At 39.9% G+C, this 27,466-nt stretch overlaps 1 protein-coding gene across 1 annotated transcript; it reads right to left on the reverse strand.

Moving 5' to 3' along the window:
• Positions 1–360: 360 nt before the first annotated feature.
• Positions 361–27,354, reverse strand: mettl17 (methyltransferase like 17). Its single transcript, XM_022663599.2, has 14 exons — positions 27,125–27,354; positions 24,255–24,393; positions 13,379–13,522; positions 12,376–12,466; positions 12,213–12,294; positions 9,296–9,369; positions 8,543–8,637; positions 8,367–8,434; positions 8,126–8,233; positions 7,658–7,726; positions 7,526–7,576; positions 7,317–7,409; positions 2,983–3,188; positions 361–1,821 (listed from the first exon to the last, which is right to left on the reverse strand). Exons 1-14 carry the CDS (start codon positions 27,200–27,202, stop codon positions 1,731–1,733), a joined length of 1,389 nt encoding a protein of 462 aa, XP_022519320.2. The 5' UTR covers positions 27,203–27,354; the 3' UTR covers positions 361–1,730.
• Between the last annotated feature and the right edge of the window lie 112 nt (positions 27,355–27,466).

The following is a 27,466-nucleotide window of genomic DNA, read 5'->3' on the forward strand; positions in this document are numbered from 1 at the left end:
GTTTTTTGATATTAGAATAAAGTTACTGTGCTGTGCGGTTTAATATGATATGTATATGATGTCTCTACATATCTCTGGCCTTCAGTTATAAGACGTTACGTTCGACTCAGAACTGTAGCGCTGGGTAATAGGGCACAAGACAATTAATCAGTTTTTTTATGTTAATTTGACAGCCCTAATCCATACATATGTTTCTTATTTCTAAATGGACGGCAATTTGTACAGTAGTCCGCTGCAGTATATGTAACAACGTGGTACCACAATGCCACGACCACAGATGAGACACGACACAGGGTGCATTGCCAACAGTAATAAATGCAAAAATACACCTATATAAACGTATGCATGAAGATTTGGGAATAATATCACAATATCATTTGGTTTTATTCAGGTTTTTAGGAAAAAACAGTACTGTGTGAATGTAACTGCCGCTGCTCTCCGGTATTATTGTTGTTATTTCTCTTCTTTTTTGGTCAATACACTTCTGGGTCTACTAACCATCTGCTTTACAATGCGGGTGTGCCAGTTGTACATCTGTTTTGCGCTTGTTTTGCCTGTCCTGGCCTGTCTCTTTTATCAACCGGCGGCAGGTTTACACCAATACACCGTGACTGAACTCCTGCGGCTTCTCTTTCATCACCTGGAGCCCCCGCCAGTGGTGCCCCACGACATCGTTTTTCTGCCTCGCCCCATTTACATTCATCGGGGATGACAGCGGCGTAGGATTGGAAAGTCCTCTCTGTGTCTGTGCCCACTTACCCTTCATTGGAGTGTTTAACGTGTGAAATGCCTGGACCTTCTCCTACCATCATCACTACAGTCTACCGTCCTCCTAAGCCACACAAGGACTTTCTAACGGATTTTGCCTCTACACATGGACTGCAGTAATCTTCCTCTCACCAAGGATCCACACAAGAGGATATACTCTGGACTAAAATTGTTGTTCCGGCCTCATTCCCTCAAACTGATGATCTCCATGTACTGATCATTTCCTTCTCTCATGTAACATTACACTCTGTCTCTCCAAAAATAAACCATCATGTCTCATCTCATTCAGGAATATCAAAGACAATAATATGGATGTCCGTACCGCTAGCTTCGACTGTATTTTGAACCTGGACAATTAATCCACACCTGATGAACTCGCTGCTAACTGTAACAACGGTCTAACAGATATTCTGAACTTTCTTGCCCCTGTGAAAACCCACTCTGTTTCTTTCTCTCTTTCTGCCCCCTGGTAAACCCCTGTACTCCGACAACTCGAGCGAAACCTTCTACATGTCAGCTTGATCCTCTCCCTACAGTTCTAGTTAAATCCTGTTTTTCTTCCCTGCTTACCCTCATAACTGCCATCGTTCATTTCTCACTTATTAGTGGAATTGTTCATACACTCTTTAAAATAGCAGCCATTACACCTACTCTAAAAAAAAACCTGGCTCAGATCCCAACAATTTTAATAACCTGTGCTTTCAGCCGCTCTGCTCCCAAACTCCCCCCCTCCCAACATCTGTAACATTGATTCTCTTCCTCTTTTTAAATCTAGACTTAAAACTCACCTGTTCAAACTAGCCTATGAGCTGTAATTTTCCACTCTATTGTCTCCTGTGTTTTTTTTGTCCTATGTTTGTTTTATTTTATTTTTATATTTTGTAAAGTGTCCTTGAGTGTTGTGAAAGGCACTTTAAAAAATGAAATGTATTATTATTTATTATTATAATATCAACTGTTAATTAAGGCTCCTCTGTGAGGGCGTTGTCCTCTGTGGAGATGGTTGGCAGACGATCTCCCCAGTCACTGCTCCGGGCACAGCGGTACATGTCTCTGAAAGACATAAGAAAAAAAAAATCTTTTAAAAGTGTTCAGGCTGACTTTTGAGTTTGTTTCTCTGAAAAAAAATTGAAGCGGATTGAATTAAGTATATCTGGGGGAGTCACAATTAAAACAGTTACACACTTGTTTTTGCTATAAAAAAAAGCACTTATTTGAAACAGTTGAAGAGCGTTTGTGTAACTTAAATAAATAATTTAAATAAAAAATGCAAACCAAGAAACTAAAGTGCTTTTATTGCAACAAATGCAGAGTGACTTTTTATCAAAAGTTCCTAGGTAGTTATGGTATTCCAGATGACTGCTCAGAATCCAGATGACACGTTATTACATACAGTATGGTTGCTATGGCAGTGTTAGGCACGTACTTTGCTATTTCATATGGTTGTTATGGTTGTTGTTTTGAATTATCAGCATCGGCTATCGATATTTCATGATAATTGCTGATGTATTTATTGTATGCTGAAAAATAACCAATTGACACTGGCTGCACTGCTACAATTGGGTGACACTGGCCACAATACTTTTAAATTCATTGATTTTATTGTTTTATTTATTTGTATTAGTTTCAATAGATTGTTTGTTTTATGTAACCTGTTAATTAAAAAAAAGGTTTAAAGCTGGTACCAGGCTGTGTAAGAACCTGTTCACTAAATAAATGTGAACCCAAAAGATATAAAAACAAGTTTCTCAGGAAAAAAAACTTTCATTTTATAGTTTGCATACAGCTGGATGAAAGCTAAAAGGTGAGGCACATAAATGTTACATTTGTTTCTAAAGTTATACCAGGGTATCTAGTTTCTCTGTAAGGCACATTGGATATTGGCATCAGTCCAGAATTCTCACATTGGACCATCCCTAGTTGCTAGGGTGTAATTCAGCAGTTGCTACGGTATTCCAGAGGTCTAGTTTCTTGTTGGCTTGTTTTACTAGATGGTAGCTAGGGCATTGATACGTGCTTGCCAAGTTATTCCAGGTAGTTGCTAGGGTGTTGTCATGTTTTTGCTTAGTTATTATATTATAGTTGGCAGGTGATTGCTAAGGTGTTGCATAGTGGTTGCTATGGTATTGCAAAACATTGCTAGGGAGTTACTAGGCAGTTGCTATGTTATTCCAAATGGTTATGTGTAAAAATAAGGAAGCGTGTATACTGTACCTGCCATGCTTGCGGGGGGTGACGGCGAGCTGTTTGAGCTTTCCGGTGGAACTGCAGATCTGACACTGGACATGTCTGGTTCTGCGATGAACTGGAGCGGTCAGTCTACCCCACTGTACTAGCTCCGTCTGCCCCGGCTTTTCTACCTGCTTCTCCTCCCTGCACATGATCAGGTAGCTGAACTTCTCCTGCTCTGTTTCACCACTCTAATGAGACAAAGAATCAAACAGAGCTTCTGTTAACATCACGTCCAGATAATCTGATTCTGGTTTATTAAGGCTATGTTCACACAGCAGGTAAATGTGGCCAAAACTCTTTTTTTTGCCATATGTGACATTTTCAATTCTGATTAAGGATGCTTTGATGTGTGGATCACAGCAGTACTAGCAGTATTTCATTTAGCTTTACATGTGTGTTTACGATGTACAGTCTCTGCCAAAAGTTTGGACAGACATTCTCATTAATATTTGTTCTTTATTCGTATATTTAACTACATTGTAGGTTAACATTAAATACCTAAAAACTATTAAAGAACACATATGCAGTTAGGTAGTAGACAAAAAATGTTTGGCCTCCACAAACACCTGACATAAAAACCCAATCCAGGGGCCTCATGTACTAAGACTTGCGTGGACTTCCTACTAAAATGTTCCGTACAACATAAGTGTCGCCAAATGACAAACACAATACATACGCACAAAAAAAAGGCGTACACCCGAAACGAAAGTGCCGTGGGGGAACGCACTTTCTCACGTTCAAGTCAAATTTAGTACATCTGACCGTGAGCGTGAAATATGACGTACGCAATGTTTTTGTGCGTACACACCTTTAGTACATGAGGCTCCAGGTCTTTTGGGACTAGTTGGAGCCCAGAGTGGGAAAAAAAAGCAAGAGAGCTCAGCTCCTCTTAAACAAGTTCTAGTTGTCAGGTTCTACCTCATAAAGCTGACTAAGCGAATAAAGCCAAGAGTGGGCAAAGTTGGCATCAAAGTAAAATGTGCTTCTTTGAAGAATCTAAAGTATAAAACAGATTTTGGCTTGTTTAACACGTTTCTGTTTACTTCATGATTGCATAAATCATTCAAAATCAATCTGTAAAGTAGAAATAAATATAAATAAGGAAAACTTATTAAATGAGAGGGGTGTATCCAAACTTTTGACTGGTACTATATAATTTAATAATAATACAATATATAATTTTTTCAATCCTTTTACCTCTTGTAAACAAACACACCATGCCTTTAAGTCTGAGATATCGGGATACCTGCTCACTTATTTTTTCTTCTGAAATCAAGGGCTTTTTTGTGAGTAATGGTCTCTACTGTCCATGTAAAGCCACCTACTGAATTTTGAATCAAGTTGTGGGGATTTGATTGCTTTTAGCATCAAGGTTGCTTTTAAGATTAATATGATATCTTGGTTTTTTTTTTTTGCATGTTTGTCACTCAAATATCATTTTAGGCAGAGACAACAGAAATACTCATGACTCCACCATAAGAAAGAGTCTGGGCACAAATGTCCTGCATGGCAGAGTGCCAAGAAAAAAACCACTGCTGAGCAAAAATGCCCAAGTATTTTTGGGGAAATACTCTGATGACTGATGAAAGTTGACTTTTTGGAAGGTGTTTGTTCCAATTACATCTGGCGTAAAATATAGTGTTGGTAAAGTTTTGGTCTGGGTCTTTTTTGCTGCTTTAGAACCTGGAAGACTTGCTGTGATAAATGAAACCATGAATTAAAAGAGAATGTCCAGCCATCTTTTCGTGACCTCAAATACACCAGCAAGTCCACCTTTAAATGGCTGAGGAAAATCAAAGTGAAGACTTTGGAGTGGCCTAGTCAAAGTCCTGACCTGAATCTGATTGAAATGCTGTAGCATGACCTTAAAAAGGCCATTCATGCTCAAAAATCCACAAATGTGGCTGAATTACAATTCTGTTTAGATGAGTGGACCAAAATTCCTCCACAATGCTGTAAAAGACTCATTGCAAGTTCCCACAAACACATGATTGCAGTTGTTGCTGCTAAGTGTGGCCCAACCAGTTATTAGGTTTAAGGGCAAACACTTTTTTTACACAGGGCCATGTAGGTTTGGATTTTTTCTCCCTAATACTCAAAACCTTCATTTAAAAACTGCATTGGTCTTTATCTAATATTTACATTTGTTTAACATGCAAACAAATAAGAAATCATGAAGGGGTCAAACTCTTTTTCTCACCACTGTAAAAAAAAATACCATCTCTCTCTCTGTCTTTTGTCATCATAGGGGAAAAAAAAGGGGGAAAACAAACCGTGCGTCTTTACACTGGTTAATTGCCTGAACCACTCGGAAAGTTCAGCATATACATTTCTTCCCATACTCAATCAGTCTACCAAAATGTTTATAAGATATCTTTTCAAAAACGGCCACCCTAGCCATTTCTTCTTCCCACTTACTGACTGGTGGGGCTCCTTCATGCTTCCATCTCCTGAGCAGTATCTGTCTGCCCACCACGATGCTTGTTTGAATCCAACTAGTGTTTTTATCTACACCTAATGAAACTGATTCGTCAGCCAAAACAGTTAACTTAGGACTAATGAAGTGTAACCCTAAATAACCCTAACCTAAACAATCCGAAGTCCAATAGAAACAATACATAGTTTTAAATAAGGTGCATCTTTGCTTTGACATTGCCTTAATATTTCCATCTTATCCCACTCTTTTATCTCCCAACATTTGATTCGAATCCCTTCCCAAATATTCTTGAGAGCTAGTAAAGAGTTTCTATTCATATTTTAAATCATCATCGAGTAGTACACTGAAGTTTCACAACCTGTTTTTAGCTGTTTAATATAGTACCTAGAAAGTGTGCAGATTGGGGAGAAAAATTGTAGATGACTGAGTTGTAGGTGTCTAATAGTTGTTACAGGTCTACGATGGGTTTCACCCATCATAATAGAGATCACTCAGTGTATAAATTCCATTTTCTGTTCATTATTTCCAGCAAAATGAAAATTTACCAATGTATAACTTTGAATTTATTCAAATACTCGAAGACATTGAAAATCCATTGAAGGTCCATTTCAAACTTCAGGGTAACTTTACTCCAGATTGACTTCAGATGGGCAATTACTGGTTGGCTTTTACTTAAATTGGTAGAAATATTCTGCATGGATAAAACTGGGGCCATGACAGACCGTTCAACACAAAACCACAGAGGAGACAAATGTCTAAGATTAAAAGCATAATAGTAAAACAATATGTTGGGGACTCGGAGTCTGCCTTTATCTGTTGGTCTTTGTTACTGTAATACATGATGATGTTATTCTGTCAAACCATTTAAAATATGACATTGGGATCTCCAGCAGGAGAGAATGGATGAGATAATTCAATTTGAGGATACAGTTAATTTAAAATGAACCTTAACTAAATCTTTCAGCTGAGGAGGAAATAGAGTGCCTAGGTATTTAATCCCCTGTTTGGGCCAGTTAAATGCTCCCGGGTGAAAAGCCATAGCAGGACATTTACCAGTAAATGAGAGTGCTCTAGATTTTAACCAGTTTACTCTATATCCTGAAAATCTTAGAAAATAATTTTAACCCGGGTTACTGACAAATAAAAGTATATCGTCCGCATAAAGCATAATTTTGGGAACTGTCTCGCTTATTATGACCCCTGGAAACTCTCTGCTCTTACAGCTAGCCAAACAAAACAGTGGAAAAAAAGGGGTAAACCCTGACTTGTTCCTCTACCATGCTTGACATATTCAGAAATTTAACCAATAGGTTGCTCTGGGTGAATAAAACATGTATCCACTATATATTTATCCCCAAAAAGATCCAGACCCATTCTACAATATCTAAGGCCTTTTAAGCATCTAGGGAAATTGTACCTACTGGGGTTAAAACTTCTGTCATTGAGCACATAATATTAATAAAACGCCTTATATAACCCACCGGATCAATATGAATTAGTATGCCATTTCCTGGTTCAATCGATTGGCTATGATTTTAGAAATGATTGTAATGTCAACCTGAATGAATGAAATGGGATGTTAAATGATTTGAGGAACCAGTAGGTTTATGTTTATGAGATCCAGTACTTTTCTACAGGGACTAGACAAGTTGTGTCTGCAATGCAAGCAACTTAAAGTAGCTGAATGTTTTTATTAGAAGCGGATCCACAAACATTTGAACACGTAGTGTAGATGCAGTTAGTAACATACTAATCATTGTACACACATGTCCATGAAAGATGTCCATTAAAGAATATTACAATTATTTTAAGAATATGTGGGCCAATACTGTGTGAAGCTAAAGAGGTGGGGATATGTAAATGAGTTTTTATGACTCACCCCAGGTAGAGGAAGGGGGCAGTAAGACTGGAGGAAATTGCAGGGCACTACTGGCTGATTAAGCAGTTTTGGACAAGACAGCTCATGAGTACACTGAAATAAAACACAACAGACTGCATCATTAAACAAAGCAAAGCAGTGTTTAGAGCAAAGCAGTAGACTATGGTGTAACAATAATGGTAACGATTATATCAGTAGCTTTAACTCACAGGAGCGAACACCACTGGCCTCCGGAAGTCATGAAGCACCTTCTCCTGCTTCTGTAAACACATGCACACACATAAAAGATGCATTACACATAAACCTATACTCCTACACACTTTATACTTTTAAAACCATACCTTCAGCAATACGTCTCTGGCTTCCATTAATATATGATGACCTTGTTTTGTTCCATTTTCTACCAGGACCTTAAAAAGGACAGAAGGTATAATAGAGGCAGAATTTTTTTTATACAAGAAATTAGTTATTGTTTTTCATTTTCATCTGCAGCTAAACATTTATAAAAAATGTGTATACATATAAAATTTGTATAAATGAGTATACAATTTGTAACATGTAGCATTGTCTCAGAAGTGACTTTTTGTTATTACCTCATGAGATGAAAAAATATTGAAATATATATCTTTTATCGCCTTTTAGCTACAAAATATTAAAATCTAAAATTTGCAGGGCAGTAGTACTCCAGGACCATGATAAAGAACCACTGTCAAGCTAATTTACAAGAATGAAGCTCTAATAATATTAATATTCAGAACGATGTTCTAATACAAATATTAACAGGACACACATTGTAACTGATCACTTACGAGGTAAGTGTTTGTTTTCCTCCATAATGTAAGAACAGTGTCCTCTCGTTCTTTCTGGGTAGACAACTCTGATAAAGAGAACGCTGCCACCACCAAATCAGACTGGACCTGTGGAGAACACACACACACACATTATCAGAGTTAAAAAATACCAGAAACATTATGACTGGATTCAGCAGGAGCAGTGGCTGACTGTAGGTTTGTGTGTGTGTGTGTGTGTTCTCCACAGGTGTACACTTACTTTTGGAGAGACAGGAAGGAACTGACGGAAGTAGGCATGTTTAATGAGTGGACCCTTCTCGCTGCCCCCTGTACAAATGACACCACTGTAATTAGAATCACTGCAGCAATGTGTTGTGTGTATGTGTGTATGTCTAAGCAAGTGTGTGTACATCAGAGTTTCCTCAGTTATCATACCGCTGAGGAGCTGCTCTGCCAGGGTGTTCATGGCTCCTGAAGCATCCACACACACATACTCCTTCAGAGAGTCGCCCCAGTGTGAGTGCGAGGCCCTGAGGCAGAGCGAGAGTAGAGGAGAGAATTAAGAGAACAGAACAAATGAAGGGCAAACACATAAATGCTCTCAATCCTCTCTGATGTAATATGGCCGACCCTGAGCTAGTAAAGGGCACTAATAACTTAAATTAATTTCATGGTTAATTGAACTTTTTAACTCAATATTGATACGTGAACACACACACAAATTAGTGAACTTATTAACAGAATTTTTCAAAAATCATTTGCAAGATTTACATCAGTTAAAGGTTCTAAACATCGGTCTCAATACATTTATGATTGTTACTGAAACTTGGAAAAGCCCAAACCCTGGCCAGTTTGTTCATGGCAAGGAGACCTGAAATAGTGGATGCTGATAATGGGTGCCAGATGGATTCATAAATTAGGTTGTGTGTGATTGCTTAATTCACAGTGTCATGTTTTTTACATTCCATCGCATATGGCATGGGACATAATACTAGTTCTTGTTGCAATACTTTTGGCATGTCAGTGTAGATAAACTATTATTATTATTATTATTATTAAACAAATACAGATATTAACATGTTTTAAACACATCTTTAAGATTAAGAAATAGTCTTAACAAATTAATGTTGCTAAAAATAATTAGCACAAAAGAAAATCTAGTAAGCTAGTCAGCTCAGTCATTGTTACCAGAGAACAGTTCCAAGCCCCGAGCCGAAGTCCAGTAAAGAACAAGGCGCAAACATCTGATCCCTCTTCTTTATCTGCAAGGAAATATTTTTAAAATAAGAGAAGAGCTGAAGGACACAAAACTTAACTTATCTGGTTAAACTGAAAGAAAAAAAAGCCTGAGCTTATGCTGCATTTACATGCATGTTGGGTGGTTCATTTCTCAGAAGTGAAATTCGTTCCCCAACTCATTTTCATGTGGTTTGTGTGGGACATAATGGGTCCTATTTTAACGATCTATTGCGCACTGGGTAACAGCTGGATTTAGGGGCGTGTCCTGTGTCTTTGGTATCGTAAGGGCGCAAAAAATACGCCTTGCACAGCTCCAACGGCGCAAAGGGCGTGTTTTAATTCCCTTAATTATTCATGGGTGTGTTTTGGGCGTAACATGAAATAAACCAATCAGTGTGTCTGTATTTATCCCCTTTAAGAGGCAGCTGCGCTCTGACTTCTGTTCATTTCTATTTTAAGAGCGAATAAACTGACTCGTGTCACGCTGTTCAAATAAGGGAAGCAGCTGAAATAAGGGAAGTGTAATGTTATTTTATTCTTTATTCTGTTTATTGTTTATGTAAAAACTGGGTTTGCAACACTGAATATTAATCAAGCAATCGATTATTTACACTGGAGGGGGACCCTCATTTACAATGCCGCTGAGCATTTACAGTTTAAAAGGGATTAAAAATATAAAAAAAAAACAGAAATAAAAACATAAAGACATTTACTATAGACAAATAAAATATATACGTAAAAAAGGAAAAACAGGACATTTTTAAAAAGATCATAAAAATTGACATAAAAAGTAAGTTTGATTAATAAAAGAATAAAAATAATTAAAATGAATAAAAAAATAAATAATATAAAATATAAACTTATTTAAAAACTCATTTAACACAATCACAGGCTTTCTGTGCAGAATAAAAAAAGTTTTGGTTAGTTTCAGTTATTTGATTAACTTACAGGACCTCCTGTGTCTGCTATATTAAGCTACAGTTATTTAGTCTGTGAACCAAACATAAATATAAAGCCTTTTAACTGACAGAAATAATTATAACTAATAATAATTTATAGTTACTCTGCAGAGTACAGTAAAAGTATAAAAGTATATTTTATTTTTATAGTTGATTGCTGAAGGCTCTGGGTGAGGTTTATTTTTTAGTGGTAAGGAAGTGATGGGGGGGTATTTTGGAGCGCAGGGTGATCGTGATTCAGTTTTGGCTGGGCCAGTGACAGGTGAATTTAGACGTCCTTTCAGAGAATCAAACACACAATCTGTGTGCCAAGATAGAAACACGCCAGAAATGTACCTGAACACACGACATTTCCAGACCACCATGCCCATCAGCCTTAATATATTCCAAAAATCCATTGCTATTTTAAGGACGTGTGCGCAAGGCGTAAAAATAGACTGTTGACGGGGTGTACGATGGCAACGCGCCAGGCTACACACTTTGCACAGGGTGTACAATAGGGCCCAAAGTTTTTTTTTTATGTATAAAAAAAAGTTGTTTTAATGTATGACAATGTTGCTGCTCTGTTTGAAGCTGCGCTTTTTGGCTTGTAAGTGCTGCATCATTTCTAGGTTACCTGTATGTGGTTATACATGGCATAATACATGGAGAGCTTCAGTTACACAGAGCATAACCAGCTGATAATGGCATTCACAGAATGTCTCTCAGCCAATCCCACTGCAGGCTCGGAACTAATTTTGGTATAACTGTTCATTTTTTTTCATGCTAAATACTGTATATGTTGTTGTATATGTCTAATAATTGGCATTAGGGTTAGAATTAATGTACAATTGTTTTATTATTTGATATTTTACATTTTACATTATTTTACTGGGGCTCTGTTATTCATTAGCTACATTGATCATTTGCTACATTTTTGTAGTGTGAGCTAGGGGTGGGCAAAATGGCTCTAAAATAATATCACAATATTTCAGGGTATTTTTGCGATAACGATATACTTGGCGATATAAGAAAACAGAAAAATATTTAATTTATTTCATGAATATAGTATAAGAGTATAACAGCATAATCATAATGTGGCAAAATAAATAATATAGCATAAAATAATATAATGCAGCAAAAAATATTGCAGAATATTTAGTGCATGCATATAAACTGCAAACTAAAACAATTATACAATAAATACACCTAAAGCTTCACAGTAAATAACAGACTACTTTTAAGACAGAACAGCCCTATTATCACGATATGGATTTTTAATATCACGATATTTCTGTATCACGATATATTGTATACGATATAATATTGCCCACCCCTAGTGTGAGCTTCCATTACTTGTTAGTACACATGTATAATGTACTAGAGACCTAGACTTGAGTAAAAGTATAAGTGCTCTATCAAAAAAATTACTTGAGTAAAAGTTTTAGTGTTATTTAACCTTACATTGGGTATGCACTGTATGACAATAATAAGTCATTATATTATTAATATACTTAATATATTATTACTTATTATTAACAATAATAATAACGTTTTATAACATCACATAAATAAAAAAGGGACCATGGATGACCCTATAAAAAAGCAAATAAAAGAAAAAAAATAATACTTCAGTAGATACAGATGCAGCATTTTAGAAGAGAAGTGAGCTTAGATTTACTATATGTTACTATATGTCTCTGCTCTGCTTTAATAGTGTCATAGATACAGTGTTAACTGGTGAGTTACATGATTTAATTATTTATTACCTAAATTACTACAATGCTTTTTTTATTAACTTTTTGGGGTGTAAGCTCCTATTGATGTAGTTACACTAGCCTCACAGTTCTAGAGCTAATTTATCTTTGCAGTACAGCAGCAAACAGTGCTGTATATTTATATATGTGTGTGTGTGTGTGTGTGTTTACCTCGTTAAGTGCTCTTATGGCAGCAGCATAGCTACCTGCAAGCCTAGCAGCCAAATACACCACGCCCAGCTCCTCATCATACCTGCCGCAGAGTAAACACAGAGAGGAAGAGCAGATACACACAGAGCAGAAGAGTAAAATAACTCATGAACTTCATCTGCACCTCAGAGGCATCCAGTGATATGTCATCTTCCTCAGTTCATACAAAACCTTCTTCCTGATTTTAGCTTCTGAGGTGCTAGAATCTTCTCCATCTAAACAACATAAAATAAACATGTTAACAGAACAAACATTATTCCAGTCAATCAGCCAGGACTTGTTAGATGTCTTAAGTTTGCTTGTCTATTTCTTTACTGGTGGTGTTTTGAGCCTGGGGGTTGTTTTCCCTTTGGATGAGCAGTTTTTCATCCACCTTGAATGTCAAAGACTAGTTTAGGCCATCTGAAACCAGCTACTTGCAAAAACTGTTCAGACTCGCATAGTTATTTATACATAGTGGTTGGTGTGGTGCAGTGGAACTCCACCGCCTGCCAGTGAGCCACTATGTATGAGACTGGGGTTCAATTCCAGGTCTGGGTGTCCATACTGTGCTACATCAATAAGAGTCCTTGGGCAATACTCCTAACACTACTGTTCATTGGCCCACATCTGTAATAGGAATAACCTTGTAAGTCGCTCTGGATAGGAGCGTCAGCTAAATGCTGTAAATGTAATTGTAAATGTAAATTTATTGAATAGGCCTGTCCCCTTTTCTTCGAGACCAAGCGGACCTCCATTGAGCTTAGAGTTTGTTCACTGAGTTTACAGTGTGAGTCAGACTGCCTTTGTTAAGTTTAAATGGTAGTCAGACTGCCTTCATTGAGTTTACAACGTTAAGTTTAAGTTTACAGCAAAGACAGACTGACATCATTGAGTTTACAGCACAGTCAGACTGCCTTTACTGAGTTTACAGTGTTATCAAACTGCCTTCATTGAGTTTATAGTGCAGAACTGAAGTAAACTCTTCTTTGTTCAGTGATTGTAACATTTGAACAGTAAAAGTGCAGTTAATATCAGTTCCACTAAACTCAACATGAATTTAATGAGTGGAATAGCCATTCTTAAGTGTAAGCCATTTGGGGTCATTTTTGCAAGTTTCTAACTTCTATCTGCCTGCTAGAGCTTACCTTTCTGTTGATTCTTCTCCATCAATTTCCTCTCCAGTGTCACGGCCTTCTCCCTGAGTTCTGAAGCCTCTACTGCTCGTTTACGGCTCCACAGGTAGTTCTTCAACTTGCTGGACCTTTCAGACAAGTCCTTGACCTCTGACTCTGCAACAGCACACACAACACAGAGACAATCACAACAACATCAACAACAACAATAATAATAATAAACCTCATTTATCATCCGTATTAAATATAACTAACTGATTCATCACTATTTCGTAATACACCGTTACCATATTTAAATACCGTGGTATACCGAAATACCATCATAGCGCCCAACCCTACTCTGAATATAACATCGACCTTTATTAGCTTCTTCCCCAACCAGCAAGTGGGCCCCACATGTGCTTTACATGGGTTTATCGGGCTTAAGCTGGGCTTGGGCTCAAAGTGAGCAAATATATGGGCTGTAAATGGGCCCCACTGGGGCTTCCCATTCAAAGTGTGTAGTTTTATGTGGGACAGCCCACTTGGGTCTTCAGTGGACAATTGCATCGGCTATGTTTGGGCACTGCTTGGACAACTCATGAAACTAGCTTTTAACTAACTGGGTTTCATATGGGCTATTACAGGTGGGTTTATTATGGGCAATCTGATGGGTTTTGGCTGGGTCCCACATGGGAAAACATTAAGGGCCCTATTTTAGCGATCTATAGTGCACTAGTTAATTGTGCGTGGTATTCATGGGTGTGTTTTGGGCGTAATGTGAAATAATCCAATCAGTGTATCTGTAGTCATTACCTTTAAGAGGCAGGTGCGCGCTGAATGAGAGTGACTTAGTGAGAGTGAGTAAGTGAGTGAGTGAGTAAGTGAGAGTGAGTGAGTGAGTGAGAGTGAGTGAGTGGGTGAGATTGAGTGGGTGAGAGAGAGTGAGTGAGTGAGAGTGAGTAAGTGAGAGTGAGTAAGTGAGTGAGTGAGTGAGTGGGTGAGATTGAGTGGGTGAGAGAGAGTGAGTGAGAGAGTGAGAGAGAGTGAGTGAGAGAGAGTGAGTAAGTGAGTGAGTGAGTGAGTGAGTGAGTGAGAGTGAGTGAGTGAGAGTGAGTGGGTGTGAGTGAGTGAGAGTGAGTGAGAGAGAGTGAGTGAGTGAGAGTGAGTGAGTAAGTGAGTGAGTGAGTGAGTGAGAGTGAGTGGGTGAGAGAGAGTGAGTGGGTGAGTGAGTGAGAGAAAGTGAGAGTGAGTGAGTGAGAGTGAGTGAGTGAGTGAGAGAATAAGTGAGTGAGTGAGAGCGAGTGGGTGAGAGTGAGTGAGTGAGAGAGAGTGAGAGGGTAAGAGAGAGTGAGAGTGAGTGAGTGAGTGAGAGTGAGTGAGTGAGAGAGAGTGAGTGAGTGAGTGAGAGAGAGTGAGTGGGTAAGAGAGAGTGAGAGTGAGTGAGTGAGTGAGTGAGAGTGAGTGAGTGAGAGAGTGAGAGTGAGTGAGTGAGTGAGTGAGAGTGAGTGAGTGAGTGAGTAAGTGAGTGAGTAAGAAAGAGTGAGTGGGTGAGTGAGTGAGTGAGTGAGAGTGAGTGAGTGAGTGGGTGAGTGAGAGAGAGTGAGTGAGTAAGAGTGAGTGAGAGAGTGAGAGAGTAAGAGAGTGAGAGAGTGAGAGACTAAGAGAGTGAGTGAGTGAGTGAGAGAGTGAGTGGGTGAGAGAGTGAGAGAGTGAGAGTGAGTGAGTGAGAGTGAGTGAGTGAGTGAGAGAGTGAGTGAGTGGGTGAGAGAGTGAGCATTATGGGATGACTGAGGTGAAGGAGCTGGTTCCTGGAGGAGAGAACATCACAGTGGACCGGTCCAACAGAGAGGAGTTTGTGCAGGCGTACCTGCGCTACGTGTTCAGTGACAGTGTGCAGGAGCTGTACTCTGCTTTCTCAGGGGGTTTCCTGAAGGTTTGTGGTGGGAGGATCCTCTCGCTGTTCCAGCCCTCCGAGCTTATGGCCATGGTGGTGGGCAACAGCAGCTACAACTGGGAGGAGCTGGAAAAGAATGCGGTTTATAAGGGCGAGTTCTCAGCCTCTCATCCCACAGTGCGGATGTTTTGGGAGGTGTTCCACGACTTTCCCCTGGAGAAGAAGAAGCAGTTCTTACTGTTCCTGACGGGCAGCGACCGCATCCCCATCCACGGCATGGCCAGCCTGCGCATCGTCCTCCAGTCCACGTCCGCGGCCGAGCACTACCTGCCCGTGGCCCACACCTGCTACAACCTGCTGGACATGCCCTGCTACAAGACCAAAGAGACGCTGCACCTGCGGCTCACCCGCGCCATCGAGCAGTACGAGGGCTTCAGCCTGGTCTGAGAGGAAGGACGTCAATCTGCGGAGGCCGAATGCACTGCACTTTTACCCCAATCACCCGGCGGGGGGCGGGGAGGGGGCGGGGGACTGGACTGGATGGGGCATAATGAAACAGAACGGCACGGGAGTCCAGGGTGTGCTCTCACTGTGATTGGTCCGTGGTGGAGACAGAGTTGCACTTTCTGACCGAGTGTCCCAGGTACGCCCAGATCAGAGAGAGATATTATGGACAAATGATCGACATCTCTCCTGAGTTCCTGCACTACAGTAACAATGAGAAACTCTCCTGTTTATTAGGAGAGAAGAGTAAACTCCTCCCACTCTCAGCTCTCTATATCACAGCCTGTCACAACCTGAGAGACAACCACTCTAAACAATAATCAATATCCATTATTAATCAATATTACCCCCTACTGTTCACTTATTTATATTTAGATTATATATATATATATATATATATATATATCTTTTCATTGATATGTCATTATTATTGTTAACATTGTTATTTCATATTTAATATTTTTCATATCAATATTATTTAATCTCTTCTTGTTTAAGTTGTTTTATTAGATTTTCTTTTTTCATTGTGTTTATATTTGTGTATTGTTTGTCTGCTTTGGCAACAGTGTACCTTGTGACAGTCATGCCAATAAAGCTTTATTGAACTTGAACTTGAGTGAGAGTGAGAGTGAGTGAGTGAGTGAGGGTGAGTGAGTGAGTGAGTGAGTGAGAGAGAGAGTGAGTGAGTAAGAGTGAGTGAGAGAGTGAGAGAGTAAGAGAGTGAGAGAGTGAGAGTGAGAGACTAAGAGAGTGAGAGAGTGAGAGAGTGAGAGACTAAGAGAGTGAGAGAGTGAGAGAGTGAGAGACTAAGAGAGTGAGACAGTTGCCATTTTAGACGTTGCTTTTGACTGTAACCAGCACCAAAGATAAACGCACAGGAAGTGAAACACACCCCAAGAGGTGTAAGAGGGAGCTGAGCCTTGAGCATTCTAAAAAACAGTGAAAGATAGTCTCTCTGAGCCCACAAAACACACACGTATCACGAACGTCTAGATTAATGATGGAAACAAAAGCATTAACAGCTAAAACCCCATGTAATATTCTCCATTGAAAATCACCAGATCTTTTTGTGAGTGGTGGCTTATACAGTACTCTCCAGACAGGCCGCCAGTCCATCTCCACCCCCAGCTTGTCCCTCCACACAGTGTCAGGCCGACCATTCAACACTGCCTTATTAAAAACCTTTACACAACATCTGTATAAAATCTTGCCAGACACAGTGTGAAAGTCCAAGTCTTGGAGGCTAGAAAGCTCCAACAATGGACCTGATGCACTGTCCATAACTGGTGCAAGAGCAGTCTTAGGGAAAGGATCTATTATGTTAGGCACTACAATCCCATTTCCATAATCACGTAGTAAGGACAGTTCTTCTAGGGAGAGTCTGTCCTTCCATGCATCCACAATCATCCTGGTGTGACGAATGGATCTATGCCCAAGCACAGATGCAACAGCCTGGACATCAGCCAAGTCCGATCCAGCAAAATCCACCAAGTTCCGCAGTTTTACCATCCTCGAAGCACAGAGCATCTGACTGAGACCCATGGCACCGTCACCCGAAACATCCAGACGAGAACCTCTGATCAAAGGCTCCTCAAGCAGCCAGTGGAGCGAGTTATTCTCCAGTCTTTGAAACTTAAAATGTCCCCACACTTTAAAAAGTCCACGATAGAAAATAGGTAATCCATTTAAACGCAACTGTTTATAATCCACAAGAAAAAGAGCCGTGTCCAGACCCAGTCCATCAACAGTGCGTAGAATGGTGTTTGCCACCTCTTTCCACACTAAATCCACAGAACTCGTCAGGAACTTCTGAATAAACTGCAGACGAAAAGCAGCAAGTCTGCTTGCAAGATGCACCAGACCTTGCCCCCCTTCTTCCCTGGGTAGGAAGAGCACACCTTGTGGGACCCAGTGCAGACGGTCCCAAAAGAAGTCCACTAAAATTGCTTGCAGCCGAGATAGTAGGCCTATAGGAGGGTCCATACATGAGAGTCTATGCCACAGCACTGATGCAACCAGGTTATTAATAACAAGCACTCTACCCCTGAAAGACATCCGTCCATGTATCCATTTCCATCTTGCTAAACGGCCTTTCATGTTTTCACACACTCCATCCCAATTTTTCTGCTGTGTGCCTTCATCCCCAAGGAAAACCCCAAGGTACCTTATTCCCCCTCTTTTCCAAGACATGTCAGGTGGCAGCCGAGGCAGCCCTCCAACCCACTGCCCCACTGCCAAAGCCTCGTTTTTACCCCAATTCACCTTAGCTGACGATAAAGCCCCAAAATCATTAACAACAGAAATTAAATTATCAATATCAGCCTGCCCCTTCACCAATAATATTGCATCATCAGCATAAGATGATAAACGATGATGAATAGGATGCTCAAGTCCCAACTTAATACCCTCAATCTTAGAGCGAAGCTTATTTAGCAGTGGTTCAATGGAAATGGAATAGAGCATACCAGACAATCCACAGCCCTGCCTTATGCCCCGAAGAGCCTTGAATGGAGCGCTCAGCCCGCCATTAATTTTCAGCACACTTTCAATGTCCTGGTACAGTACTTTAATCATTTTAATAAAAGATGGCCCAAAACCAAAAGTCTCCAGAGTGTGCCATAGGTATTGGAGCTCAACTCTATCAAAGGCAATCTCCTGATCAATAGAAATGAGCCCAAAATCAAGTCCCTGAGTCTTAGAGATTTCCAAAATATCTCTAATTAGGCAAATATTATCCCTAATGGACCTGCCAGGGACACAGTAGGTCTGATCCTGGTAAATTACCTGCCCCACTTCTCTCAGTCTGGTAGCCAGGGTTTTAGAGAGGATCTTCAGATCTCAACGGCAGGAACCCATCAGCCAAACTCTCGTTTAAGAACTGCTTGCTGTTTTAAACGAGAGTTTGGCTGATGGGTTCCTGCCGTTGAGATCTGAAGATCCTCTCTAAAACCCTGGCTACCAGACTGAGAGAAGTGGGGCAGGTCATTTACCTATACCACTTATACCAGGGGCAGTCCCACCCTCCATGCTCCCCAAAGCAGCAATAGAGCTCCTGCACACCTAGCGGCCTTTCCAGTATTGCACTGGAGCATTCACTGACCCTCGGCAAACCTGCATAGAAATCAGCAGCCAGTTCCTCATTTTCCCTGTACTCAATTCTGTACAATTCAGTATAGAAACGTACAGCCCGCTTACGGAGCTCTGTTGGCTCTGTCAGTTCCTGCCCATCCTCAGAGCGCAGAGAGTGAATAAAACGACTCTGACCGTTCCGCTTCTCCAGACTAAAGAAAAATTTGGATGGGGCATCCATCTGGGTCAGAGTCTGAAACCTAGAACGGACCAGAGCTCCCTGTGCCCTGACATCCAAAAGGTCTCTCAGAGCTTTTGGATGCTAAGAGCTAAGAACTCTGACTTGACTTTGGTTTCCAGTGGAGTCCATGTGTCTTTGTAATTCTGAAATTTCATTTTCCAAATCTTTCATAGATTGGGTAATGTGCCTTGAGACATTAAATGTGTACTGCTGACAGAGTTGCTTAATTTGTACCTTGCCATAATCCCACCATTCCCGTAGGTTACCAAAATATTGCTTTTGCAATTTAAAACCATTCCAAAAAACAACAAAAACTTTTTTTAAATGAACATCACAAAAAAGACTAGTATGAAAATGCCAATATGCACTGTTGGGTTTAAAATTAGCAGTAAAAACAGAACACAAAACCAAACTATGATCTGAAAACCCAACAGAAGTAATTACACAGCTTTTAAATACATTCAGCTGGTACTTAAAACAATAAAACCGATCTAGCCTTGTCACGGCTTGTGCTGTTAGCTCCTCTGTCCCTTCCACACCCAGCTCTAACGGAGGCTCTCAGGTCAACAACTACACTACCCAGAATGCACCACCCGCTGACATCACGCACACACCTGATCACGTGACACCTCACCTGCTTCCTCCAGGAAGTCCCGAATACTGATTACTGGCACTATTTAAGAGCACACCACACACACACTCACGCCGCGTATTGTAGGTTCTCCTCTTTACAAAGCGTTACTTTATCTCTTGTCTCTGTTTATCTTGTGTATGACCTTGCCTTTGTTTTCTCGACGCTGATTATTGCCTTTGCCTCTGATATTGGATTTTCTGTGTATTACTTGGACTGTGTATTATGAACTCTGGACTGTTTCTCGTTTATGGTATGGTTTTGTCTACGTTGCTCCTGTTATTGGTGATTACCTATTTTTTTGTACCGACTACGTTTTACATCTGTTTATTTTATAATAAACAATCTTTTATCAGTATCTGTACGTGTCTGCATTCTGTACTAGCCATGACAAGCCTGGCCATTGACATAAAACCATCTCTCACCTGAGACCATGTATACTGCCTAGTGCTCTGATTTAGAGTCCTCCAAACATCACACAGACTATGAATTCTCAGGATCTCACGAAGAGCATGTTGGGATGCAGCATGAGGTTTCCTGAGTAAGCATAATATCTATACCTTTCTGCTTCATGAGCTCATACAGCAGTGCCCTCTTCCGAAAGTCCCACGCCCCATTCAGATTTAAAGAGCCCACCCTTACTTTACTCATAAAAGGTAGAAAGGAGAAACACAGTAGAACAAGAAGCAGGACAAGACTAGGAGGTTTCAAAACCATCTTCATATTTTAATTCCAATTTCAGTCTCAAAACTATTTTCCTTAATCTGTAAATTTCTTGAGGAGTGAACTGATCATCTCCTTCATTTCTCAAAAAAGTTAGGACAGAATCAATAAAAAGTTTACGAACAGGAAAGTATTCTTCCACCACAACACCCTTCATATTTTTGGTTTTGTGAAGAAAGAACCGTATCTTATCAAAAACATATGCACTGCTTCTACTACGCTGGCTTTTAACACCTGGAGGATCACTGTCAGAATCATCAAGAGTGCCAGAGCCAGAACCAGGGTTCTCTCTATGCTTCTCGCTCTGTGCCTTTCCTTTCTTCCCAGTAGCCTTTGCCCGTTTCATTTTTCTTTTACCAGATGGCACCCTCAAGACAGACTCATCAGCCACAGAGTCCATCTCCATACCCTCCCTTTCCAAAATCAGCTCAGCAGCTGCAACAGCATCCACCACTGCCCCAGCTTCAGTACAACTCTGCCTCCCCTGCCCCACAGTATCATCAATATTGCTTTCAGATCTGTCCTCTGTAACAGACTCCCCACCTTCCCCAGCATGAGTATCTGATGCTACAACAGTTGCTCCTAACTCATCAGCTCTAAAAACTGTTTCACTATCCCCCACTCCTCTAGGCCCTGCTTCTGCTTCAGCCTCAGTCTCCACTACTACATCAGGCTCAGAATCTGCATCAGCCGTGCCACCCACTACACCACACGCTGGTGCAGAGTCTGTCCACACCCAAAACACTTCATCGTGTCTGATGTAGCAAACACTACATACTCAAAACCATCAATCTTAAATTTAAAAGTCACATTCAGTTACTCAGTTTTTAAAACCATTAGGATTGGCGTCTGAAGCAGACAACATGTTTCAGTAGTGGTGATTTGGTACCAAGGGGAATTTTTCTCATTCCAGACATTACCTGACCAAAACAGCTTAATTCTGCAATTAATACTTCATCTCTGATGAAAGGTGGGACATTAGACAGTGTTATTTTCTTGGCTGGTCGTATAAGGGGCACTACAGGTGTCAAAGTTTCCTGAATAACTACACCTGATTGGACTATAGCATTAGCTTTATCAATGCTGTCCGGAAAGATCACTACAGCACTGTTCATTCTGGAGGCAGACAGGATACTTGAGAATCCTGTTGCCTTTCCGACAGCCAGGGCACATTCTTCTACTGAGCACCGAACTGCAGGGGCGATCTTAATACCGTGCCTGCGGGACAGCTGCTCAAACCGAACTTTCTCCGCCACTGCCATGGCGACCGGCAAAACACCGGTGAGTGAATGAGTGAGTGAGTGAGAGTGAGTGAGAGAATGAGTGAGAGAGTGAGTAAGTGAGTGAGTGAGAGTGAGTGAGAGTGAGTAAGTGAGAGAATGAGTGAGAGAGTGAGTAAGTGAGTGAGAGAATGAGTGAGAGAGTGAGTAAGTGAGTGAGTGAGAGTGAGTGAGTAAGTGAGTGAGAGTGAGTGAGTAAGTGAGTGAGTGAGTGAGAGTGAGTGATTAAGAGAGTGAGTGAGAGAGTGAATAAGTGAGTGAGTGAGAGTGAGTGAGTAAGTGAGTGAGAGTGAGTGAGTAAGTGAGTGAGTGAGTGAGAGTGAGTGAGTGATTAAGAGAGTGAGTGAGAGAGAGTGAGAGTGAGTGAGAGAGTGAATAAGTGAGTGAGTGAGAGTGAGTGAGTAAGTGAGTGAGAGTGAGTGAGTAAGTGAGTGAGTGAGTGAGAGTGAGTGAGTGATTAAGAGAGTGAGTGAGAGAGAGTGAGAGTGAGTGAGTGAGAGTGAGAGAGTGGGAGAGTGAGAGAGTGAGAGAGTGGGAGAGTGAGAGAGTGAATAAGTGAGTGAGTGAGAGAGTGAATAAGTGAGTGAGTGAGAGAGTGAGTGGGATTGAGTGAGCAAGAGTGAGAGTGAGTGAGAGAGTGAGTAAGTGAGTGAGTGAGAGAGTGAGTGAGTAAGTGAGTGAGTGAGAGAGTGAGTAAGTGAGTGAGTGAGAGAGTGAGTGAGAGAGAGAGTGAGTGAGTGAGTGAGTGAGTGAGTGAGTGAGAGAGTGAGTAAGAGAGTGAGAGAGTGAGAGAGTTATCTTATTATTATTATTATCTTATTATATTATTATAATATTGTTATTATCTTCCCCAACCATACAGATGGGCTGCAAACAGTGCTGAAATATTCTACTAAAATCAGCAGAATTAATGGATAAAATAGGCACATTTCAGAACACTCACTACAATCCAAATAAAGAAGGTATAAACCTGGCTGTAAATGACATCACCAACATCTTTACTATAGCTGCCATTAAATCCAACCTTAGTCAAAGAAAAAGAAAAGTAAAACCAAATAAACAAACTAAGAAATGGTTTGATACTGAATGTAAAATTATCAGACAAAAGCTACGTGAGCTATCAAATTATAAACATTACAACCCACATGACAAAGACTGTTGTTTGGAATATTCTGATACACTAAAATTGTATAAGAATGTTTTAAAAAAGAAAAAACACAACCATTTAACCAAAACACTATTTTATGGAATAAATTGAACACAACAAAACAAGAAACATCTATTCAAAATGGAGAAATATGGAAAAAACATTTTACAAATTTATACCAAGAAATAAATGCACAAGATTGGAACTCAGATCAAAAAGCTATAGTGGAAAAATTGTCCTTAATTGAATCCACAATTAAAAATAACCAAAATCCAGGAGCTGTCAGATAAAATAGCTTCTTTGAAGACGGGTAAATCAAGTGGCCCTGATAACATTCGGACAGAGATGTTAAAACATATGACTCCTGAACTGCAAGAAGCTGTGCTCAAGTTGTTCAATCTAATACTAACTGCAGGCTGTTTTCCTGAGTTCTGGAATATAGGTTTGATTTCACCAATTTATAAGAGTGGTGAGAAAACGGACCCTAACAACTACAGAGGCATATGTGTAAATAGTAACCTGGGGAAGGTTTTCTGCAGTATTATTAACTAATTTTAGAGCTCACTCATCAGCTACCATCCAGCAGCTCTACAGTTCAGACCCCTCCTGCTGACCAAATTCCAATTCAACAAATAATCAAACTCTCACAAAATTCTTATCTGGAACATTGGGACACCACAACAACTCAGCAAAACAAAATGATCTGCTACCGGTCCATCAGAGATACCTACACACTGGCCCCGTATCTCTACTCTATCAGAGATCCTCAACACAGAAACCTCCTTACCAAGTACAGACTGAGTGATCACAGCCTGGCTATAGAGCGAGGCAGGCAGAGGAAGACCTGGCTGCCCAGAGGAGAGAGGCTGTGTGATCAGTGTGGGCGGGGAGAGGTGTAGACAGAGATGCACTTTCTCCTCCACTGTAATAAATATAAACATATTCACTGATTTATCAGATAAACAGAAACTGAGGGTAGTGCTGGGAGAGGAGCGGAGTCCTGCTCTGGCTGGCAGGTATGTGCAGGAGTGTCACAGTCTGAGGGAGAGTGGGTTAGTTCAGTCATAAACACACCAAAACACCAGATTCTAATACAGAGATAATCATATAAATCATATAATTAAAAATATATATATATATATATATATATATATATATATATATATATATATATATATATATATATATATATAATAAACCCACATGGGACCCATATAAATGGGTCATAAACCCACATGGCACCCATATAAATTTGCTGGATGGGTCTTTAGTGGCCAAGCTAGCAGCTAGCAATGTTGGGTATTGTAGTAAGAAAATACTGAATGGCATTCTACACAGAAATGATGCAGTGCTGTGTGAACATAAAATATAAAACACTATTTATATTTGTAATAGTGTTTTTTGTTTTTACACTCACTGTGTATGAGCATTAGGGCTCCTCTCTGAAGATCCTCAGGCAGACGGACTGTTTTGAGGTTTGTCACTCCGGGGTGTTTTCTGTGTGGAGAGCCTTTCAGTAACTCAGCCTGGACCAGAGCCACTGCTGTACTCTCACACTAACAAACATTACACACAGAAATTTAGGTAATAAGATAAACAAACATAATAATAATAATAATAATAATAATAATAATAATAATAATAATAATAATAATGTTTTCTATTACACATGCATGTAGGAGTGCAAATCGAGAAACACTAAGCTTAAATTATATATTCGTAATGTTGACATGAACATTTTAGGATTTTGGTTCTTTACCATTTAAACACGTCCCTTTTTTTTGCATTAACATTATATTTAATTAAGTAATTTGCAAAAACGACTGAAAGTAACAAAAATACTAAATAAAATTAGATGATCTTATATGTAAAGGCTTAAGACAAGAAAGTCACTTTACACTACAAAAAAATAAAATCTTGCAAAAAAATTATCTAATTTTAGGAACAATGACCTTAAAATAAACTCACTTAGAAATTTGGTCTCATTTTATAAATTATTTGAACTCAAAATGGGCAAAAAATATCACCAGTCAAGTTAATCTGATTCATGTGTACAAATTTAAGATATAAAATTAGAGATTTTTACTTGGTTCAAGTCATACTTCAAGAATTTTGTTTTTGTAAATTGATTTTTGTAGTGTGGTATTGGTAGAGGTATAAATCATCTACAAACAGTTGTTTGTATGAGTGTGAAACTTTAAATCAACAATCATAAGAAGGTTGACTAAGAAATCCAAATACGGTAAAAATCCAGACATTTTTATGATTTATAATATAAACGCGTTCTGCAACATTGAGCGCGTCCTCTTACGTCATACAGTCTAAACCAATCACTGAGGGCTATCTGCATTTTCCCAAAAATCTCTTCGTTCCGCGAATCGTTCAGAGAAATGTATTACACCCTATCATTAGTTTTACTGTTCTAAACATAAATGTTGTTACTTAAACACAAACAAACAAATCCGAAATCGTAAAAAAAAAATCCACCGTAATCGAAACACAATTCCTTCTGACGTGCCTATAAATTCAGTCTTCCGATGTCATAACTTCCGGAGCGGGTGGAAGCTCACTGTAGAGGTCACGTGCTGAGTGCTCGTCACTCCACCAATCATCTCGGGGAAGGTCTGAGACACGAGCCAATCGCCGCTCTCGCAGGGCGTCATCTGACCAGATGAGCGAGCGCACAGAGAAATGTGGCCAGCGCGCAAGTACCCGCACGAGACGCCGCGCGGAGTGATCTGAACTCCGGCAGCTGATGCGGTGCGAGCAGGCTTGGAATCGCTCGCGGCTGGCAGACTGAGTGCGATGTGTGAGCCGGTCCACTGAACCGGAACCCAATTCAGACTACTCTCCTCCCGCTTTTTAATCTTGAATTTGGACCTGCACTGGCTTCCAAAATAGCTGTATTGGAGAAAACCGACCCTAAAATTATTGGTTCCATCATGTTTATATTCTATTCTTACAGGGTGTTCTTGTAGGGTAGAAAGGGGCTTTTTTTAGTTATAATGATTAAAATTATTTAAAAATATATATTATTAGCACCTATTATATAATTAACACCTTCAATGTCAGAATTTGAACAATTCATCTTCCTTTATTTTGTATTATCCAGTATTACACTGAAAAAAGAGAATTGTTAGACCAACTTAAAAAAAATACAATTGGGAACACATAATGGATTTTTTTTCTAAATCAAGTTAACAAGTTACATTAACACAGTTACTTTAAACCTCAACCTAATTGTTTTTAAATGTTTGCATTAATAAAACGTAAATGTAAATGTAAAGCAAGTCAACTTAAACCAGTTAGGTGTTAATAATTGTAATAATTTGAGCTTAAATAACACACTGAATGAAGTACAGACAGTTATTTAAGTTAACCCAGAACCTTCTGATTATACATCTTGACCTGGCATTTAACCTACATAAGGCCACTCTCTGCAGCAGAGAAAGGGTTAACTTGCTCTTACAGCCTATAAAACAGAGGCCAGCACTATCTGCTCATGGATGGTGAGTAACTCAACTAAATCAACTGACCTTAAGTCAAAATATGCTAATAGGTTGATCTTATACAAATGAACTAAATGTGTAAAGTGTGTATTTAAGTTATGCTTACTTAATTTATGTAGGTGGTATGGTAGTTCGATTTTACATTGATCTCTTTAAAATATTACATTACTTTAACTATTACTAAAATACAATTTTACTGTGTACTATAATCAATAACATTATCCCACAATCAACAGTGAACAAATTTACAGTTTACATGTAATAGAGATCACATGGATAACAAAGGCTAAAGTCAGGGCTTTTCTATTCGAAAATGATTGACACATGCTCCGCCCTTTAGCTACGCCCACTGGGGCTCCGGTCTGCAGCATTACACACACAGCAAACAGCCAGGAACCCTCACACTCACCCTCTGCGTGTCTCTGAGGGACACTCACCCTGCGATTATGCTGGAAAGCGACAACGCAACAAGTGACTATTTCCTATGGCAAGGCACGATTTGTCGCCGCGACACAAAGTTGAAATTATCTCAACTTTATGCATATTATTTATGATGCGGTGAAGCGACATTCTAACCTGATAGGCTGCCAACCTTTTTTGGACCTATCACATTCAAGGCGGTCGGAAGTCCTCAAAGCTTCTGCTCTCTGAATTGTTGGTTCCTTTCGCTGAATCATAATACACGCGCGCGTTGAGCTTTGACATGGCCACAAGCGAAAAACGCGAGGCGACACGAGCGACTCGTCGCGTTCTAGTATGAACGCAGGGTCACACTCACCATCTGTGTGTCTCTGAGGGGAAAAGCAGCAAAGCGTCTCCAACCAGCACCGATCAGCCGCTGAAGCAGAGAAGACATTCCTGATCCGGATTAAAATGCTCCGGTTTAATGAAGATAAACAATCAGATAAACTGGATCAGAACAAGCTCAGATAATCTCTAGTCCAGCACAGCCTGTGCTCATCACCCACCACCATCAAGGCACATGGACTCACACAGGAGCAGCATCAAAATAAAGCCGTGCAGAAACACGCAGCGGACTGTAACTCGTTCCGGAGTTAACAATGCAATCTGTTTCTCTCCTCAGCGCTCCTATAGCGTTATATGACCGTAATATGGCCAC

This window comes from Astyanax mexicanus, chromosome 8, assembly GCF_023375975.1.
Source record: "Astyanax mexicanus isolate ESR-SI-001 chromosome 8, AstMex3_surface, whole genome shotgun sequence".
NCBI classification, from domain to species: domain Eukaryota; kingdom Metazoa; phylum Chordata; class Actinopteri; order Characiformes; family Acestrorhamphidae; genus Astyanax; species Astyanax mexicanus.

Excerpts from the sequence above, each read along its gene's own strand:
- mettl17 (XM_022663599.2), bottom strand. The coding sequence starts at position 27,202 with ATGTCTTCTCTGCTTCAGCGGCTGATCGGTGCTGGTTGGAGACGCTTT. Across the intron at positions 13,523-24,254 it reads AGCCCTAATGCTCATACACA|AGTCAGAGGTCAAGGACTTG; the intron begins GTGAGTGTAAAA and ends GTGCTGTTGCAG. Across the intron at positions 8,234-8,366 it reads TCCTTCCTGTCTCTCCAAAA|GTCCAGTCTGATTTGGTGGT; the intron begins GTAAGTGTACAC and ends TGTTCTCCACAG.